At 33.6% G+C, this 6,000-nt stretch overlaps 1 protein-coding gene across 2 annotated transcripts in view; it reads left to right on the top strand.

The window, feature by feature from the left end:
- Positions 1–3,719: 3,719 nt before the first annotated feature.
- LOC131146839 (uncharacterized) overlaps positions 3,720–6,000 on the top strand; it is a 32,381-nt gene continuing 30,100 nt past the window's right edge. Inside the window, exons 1-2 of one of the 2 annotated variants that reach the window (XM_058096643.1) lie at positions 3,720–3,991; positions 4,194–4,566. In XM_058096643.1, the coding sequence (XP_057952626.1) occupies positions 4,239–4,566 (328 nt within the window). In that variant the 5' untranslated portion in view covers positions 3,720–3,991; positions 4,194–4,238. Of the gene's footprint in view, positions 4,567–6,000 lie in introns of both variants that reach the window. The other variant, XM_058096642.1, reaches the window with a different exon arrangement.

Raw genomic sequence — 6,000 nt, 5'->3', positions numbered from 1 at the left:
ATATGACATATCCGGAACTTAGCCACTCAACCAAATCATTTATGAATCCTACATAGCAAGCACAAGCTTTGGGTTGTGTGTGTGTGGGTGAGTAAGGAAGGTTGACATTACTTGCGTATGATGTTGTTCAAAAGTAACTGGCAAGAGATGGGAAAATTGCATATGCATTTAGTTCATGGTAAGCTAGAACATAGACACTGGGCTCACACATGCATATCAAGTTAAATAAACTGCACAAGATGTCTAAATAACTCTCAAACATATTTATTAACCCGAGAAATCTTAAAATAGATTAAACATTAATTCTGAACAAGATGAAACCTTTACTTTAACATAAACCAATGTCTTAACTCTTTTTGAACCAATATAAGTAAAGGGTTTGTCGACAAATACAGGGGATTCATCGATGAACGTAATAAGGCACCTCGTCGACGTACACAGGGTATTTGTTGACGAAAATATACTAAGACTACCTAAAAAGTTCAGAGTAGGTTTGTCGATGAATACAGGGGACTCGACGACGAAGACAATGTTGTGGCTCGTCGACGTACACAAGGTACTCATCGACAAAAATATTTCGAGACCACCTAAAAGTTCATAGCAGGTTCGTCGACGAATACAAGGGATTCGGCGATGAACACAATGTAGTGGTTCGTCGACGTACACAAGGTACTCGTCGACGAAAAGAAACTGAGACCCGTATGAATTCAGAACCGATGGTTCGTCGACGAACTCAAGGCATCGTCGACAAAGTTACTTATGAGACTCGTCGACGAAGTTGTGACCTCGTCGATGAATGTCGGGTTGCAGACTGCATTAAATGCGCTTAAACTGCTAGTTCTCAATTTGTCTTATGTCAATTAATGCCCAACGGTTCCCCTGTGCTCAGCTCGTCTCTTTGGCCTTTAAAATGGGTCTTATGCATTTATTTTAAAGGAGTTAAGTAATTTGGTTGTTGAGAACAATTAGTGAGCATTCATACTGGGGCTTCACTTTGTGCTCTCTTGCCCTCTTGCCCTCTTACTCTTTACTCTTGTTTACACACCATTTGCAAAGAGGGAATAGTGTGAGGCTTATATTGAGATATTCAGCTCAAAGAGGAGTATTCTACATTGTATCTACTTGCTTTCAAATTCATTGTATTGGAAGATTCTTTGTGAGCCATTATAAGGTGACTCTAGGTGAGCACCATTGTTAAAGCTCTTTGTGAGTAGCTGGTTTGTAAAGGCTTCTCCGTCGGAAGGAGGGTTACATAGTAGATTTGGAGAATCCTTGAGTTGGTCTCAAGGCATGGACGTAGGCTCGGTGCCGAAACACGTTGACATCGTTGCGTTAAGCCTCTTTTATCCCTTCTCTCTTGTGTTGCTCACTTATTGTTTTTTGCTTTATATATATATACATACCGTGATATAATACCTTTGCTCTTGCCAAGAAAACTTTGTGATTATAGAAAAACCTGTAAATCTGCGAAAGACGTCTATTCACCCCCCCTCTAAATGCATATCCGGACCAACAATTAATTTAATCTTAATTTATGTACTAGTTTATTAGTCTTCTCCTTTCTATACTAATTGGTCTATTTTCTTAACCTATGTGAATTTGGTAAGAATTTATGATAATAAGATTTGACAAAATTTTGTAAGAATTTATGATAATAAGATTTGACAAAATTTTACGCTAAATGTCAGTTACCTAACATAACCTTACTTCTTTATCTAAGTTTAAAACTGTTTGTATGTACAAAAATAATTTGTGTTATGCAAGTAAAGTACATATTTGAGTTTTTTTTTTTCTTTTTCATGCAAACTTATTTCACATAAACAATTTTCTAAATCACACCCTACAATCAATAGAAATCACACAACAATACAATGCATTAAAAAAAATATTTAAACATACAATTTTAGGTGTGTATTAATCTATCTAAATCCAAATAAATTCAAATCCAAAACCTTTTCCAAATATAGGAATAGAAAATTTAGAAAAATAACTTCGCATTATTTTTCTAAATTTCTAACTATTACTTTACGTATGGAGCATGTATTTCATATCTTGTACTTAAATTTGTATGAATTATGTACAAAGTTTCTTCTAAATTCACATAAATCCAATTTAGAATCCCAAAATTTATGATTTCTAAGCCTTATATAAATTTTTTAAAAATTAAAAAATAGGGTGTCTTTTTTGTGATTATTTTGAAACCTAGAAATAAAAAATAAAAAAATATTTTACATATTTAAACAAACTCTTTACTTTTTACCTTTTTAATACAAATTTTGAAAAATTTAAAAATAAGCTAAAATTTTTATAATTCTATAAAAAATAAAAAATAAAAAATTTCACAACTAAATGGGTTGTTAATATTTAAATTTAATTTTTAAAATATTTAAAAATTACTTTTTTTTTGGAAATATAATATTAAAATTGTGCTTTTTTTAGCTGCTAATTATCTATTTTAAACATGCATGTGTTTATTTTTTGTAATTATGATCATGGTCTAATTAACTTCAACTCCCATGCTCCTCTTCCTCCCTTGTTGATCGGTTTTATGAGATTTAATTCCTTTTTTTACTTTGATGGTGTGCCATTTTTTATATTTAAAAGCATATTTTTAATTTTAAATGTGAACTCATGTTTTCATGGAAAGAAGTTAATTTTAAACAAAAGTTTTATTTTTATTTTTATTTTTTTACTTGTGATTTTTCAGAAGGTCGATCGTGCTAATTTCTTGTTTCTAAAACACCCATTTTATTATAATTTAAAATTTACTGTTTAGAAATATAATTTCAATTTTTAAAATTGGTTAATGTTACTATAAAAGAATTTACTTTTATTTTACTTTCCTGATACTATAAAACCAATTTTTCTTTATTATAATTTCAGGTGTATTTGGATGAAAGATTTTGATTCTAGAGAAGAAAATAAAATAAAATAAAGAGAAAACTCACTTTTTACTATATTTTTTCTTTATCAAATATTACTAAAAAAAGAAATTTATTCTAATATGGTTAAAATTAAGAAAAATCAAGCATTAATAATGGGTAAAATCAAATTTTTATTCATTAATTTTGTATATGATTTGTTTCCCCTTTTAACTTTTTTTTGATAACCAAACATGAAAAAATAAATTCTTTTGTATTTTCCTTTTCTTTCTCTTGTACTTTCTATAACTACCAATAATTATCCATAAGTGTCCTTTTAACTATCCATAATTATCTCAAAAAATGTTAATTATTATGCCAAATTTATCCTTATAATTACTCATAATTTTTGTTAGATTCGGAGGAAGTCCATGGACAACCTTGATGTATATGAGTGAACACCAACCTGACCCAAAAGTTTAAACTTATTGAGTCTTGAGCTCAATTATCTATATAAGCATCCATCGTTTATTTTTTCAATATGAAACAAACTCCAAGTGAAATTCTCAATAATCTCTTAAGCAGAAGCTTAGATGTCTCGAATTACATTTCACGTACCTCCAAACCAATCATACATCTTATATCTTGATCCTATTTAGATCCATTTTTTAGGCCTAAAAGATCTTTATTGGTCTAGATTATATACTTAATATTCTAACTATTATAGCACATTAAGATTACTTTGACTTTATTATACTGTTCATTCAAAGTAAGAACCGTCAACTCTCATGTCACTTGTTAGATCTAAGAAAGTTCATGACAAACTTGATACATAAGCACAAAAAAAAATAGAAGTCTATTAGATGTTGTATCACTCTTTATATTTTTAACGTGAGAGTGAGAGAAACTCACAAGCCTAATTCTTAACAATTATCTCATGATACCCATGGCTAGATTATGGAACTTCAGCTATTAATGTACAAACTAAACAAACCAAATATTAACTTGAATTTTTTCTTTTATTCTTTATATCACGATCCTCCGACTACCGGCGCGGCGGCGCCTAGTGTTAAGAGACCTCTGTCTTAACTCTTAAAGCTTCCTGGTTTCAACTTTCAGCTAATATAACGGTAACGCCTTCATTTCTCCCCAAGATTCTTCGTAGTCTGCCCAAATTTGATTCAGTAGCTTTTAAATCAAATTAAATACTTCCATAGCTTTTGTTGATCATGTTCTTTTCCCCCAAATCCCTTGTTTGATCGTAGTATAGCTTGGGTCCATAAACTGTTCGACGAGATGCCCAAGTGGAATTTAGTTGAATTTATGTTGCAGGAATCTCAAGGTCTTCTTCTCAGCATATAGTGTGGGGCTGTGGGCATGGACGTGGCACATTGCTATCTGGATGGCAACGCTGACGCCGTGGAGTTTTGTCCGCACGATTCATTCCACCATGTTCTCGCTGCTTCGACGTATACGCTGCAAGAGGGTGCTCAGCCCAGTCGATCCGGAAGCATATCACTCTTCAATGTGGATGCTGACAATATGGATCGCCTTGAATTGTTTCATCGGGTGGAGACAGCAGGTATCTTTGATATAAAGTGGAACCCAGTTGGTGTTAATGGAGGCCCTGTGCTTGCTCAAGCTGATGCTGATGGTTACTTGAGACTTCATAGCCTAGAATGCACCGTCGGACAGGCTGCTGTTGGTATGTCTTGGATCCTTGGTAAACTTTAGTATTACAGTAAACGGTTGATGGTTGAATATACTTCATAATTAAGGTGTGGTGTTTTCTCATACTTCGGCGTACAATTTCGAAATTGGTTTAAATTGTTGGAATACACCATTTGTTGATTTGACTACAAACAACTTATCAACTTCATTTGTTGGTACCAGCCAACAATATCAATTGAATTTCTTGGATAGAGGAAATTCTAAAGTGCTTGTTAGGTTTATCAGTATGATTAATTCGTAAAACTTACTATTATTATTATTATTATTATTATTATTATTATTATTGTTCTTCCCCATTAATTAATAATTTCAGCTAATTAGGCAGATGGATCACGTCAAATGAGACAAACCCATTAAATGCAAACTAAAAGTAAAGCTTTTGTGACAACTCAGTACATTAGTTTGATACTATACTTTTAAGTGTAGTGCAGGTTTACATGGGGATGCATGGTGTAAAGTCTAGATTGTCAAACATTTATGCTGTCAGTGACTTTTTGTAACCTTTTAGTTCCAAGTTGTTGTCTTAGTTATAGGAATTTTAAGTTGCTCTAGTTTCACCAGCAGGTATCTTGCCCATGTCAGAACAACAAGGATTTTATCATCGCCCAAAACTTTAAGCTAACATGTTACCACAACAAGATTGTTCTTTTTGTTAGCATGACAAGAGCTGCACTTTTTCTTTTGCTTTTTTTTTTTCAATAGATATATTTAATTAAACCTTGTGGCATCATTTGCTTTGATTTATCTGGTGTCCTGTTCCTCTAGGAGCATGCTCTTATGATCACCTGAACCTATAGTCAATTTTTTTTGGATGCTGCAGTGATTTGATTGTTGAGGATCATGCTGAATATCTGCCATAATTTTAGGATATTAATTCTGTATATATTTTCCATTTTATTTGATCTTCAATTAGTATGTAATTAATTGTAAATATCCTCAATTCACTATAAATACATCATCCTCACCACTTTACAAGTGTGGTGGTTTTTCAAACCTTAACATTGTATCAGCCTAAACGATCCTTCCTAATTTCGTTTAGCGTCGCAGGCATTTTTTTACCCGCAGCCCTAATTCTTTCTCCTCCCTCCAGCGCTGTACCTCACCATTCAACTCTACGGTGAAGCAAGCTGGGAGAGACAGTGACAACGGAGACGGAGATAGAGTGAGATCTGAGAGTTTGAGGAAGAGCCAGAGAGCCAAAGTGGTGGCTGCCGGTGGGAACTTGCAGTAGTGGAGAGAATATAAGGTGGCTGCCGGCAGGAACTCGCAGTTGCGGAGAGAATATAAGGTGGCTTGCTGACTATGTGGAGGTGGAGCAGCAGTGAGGGAGGCGCTGGGGAAGAATGGTGGGAGCCAAAGTGGTGGCTGCCAGCAGGAACTCGCAGTCGCGGAGAGAATATAAGGTGGC

Source organism: Malania oleifera, chromosome 13 (genome assembly GCF_029873635.1).
Source record: "Malania oleifera isolate guangnan ecotype guangnan chromosome 13, ASM2987363v1, whole genome shotgun sequence".
Classification (NCBI taxonomy): Eukaryota; Viridiplantae; Streptophyta; class Magnoliopsida; order Santalales; family Ximeniaceae; genus Malania; species Malania oleifera.
The sequence above is the reverse complement of the archived record's forward strand: the minus strand, read 5'-3'. Positions and strand labels throughout refer to the sequence as shown.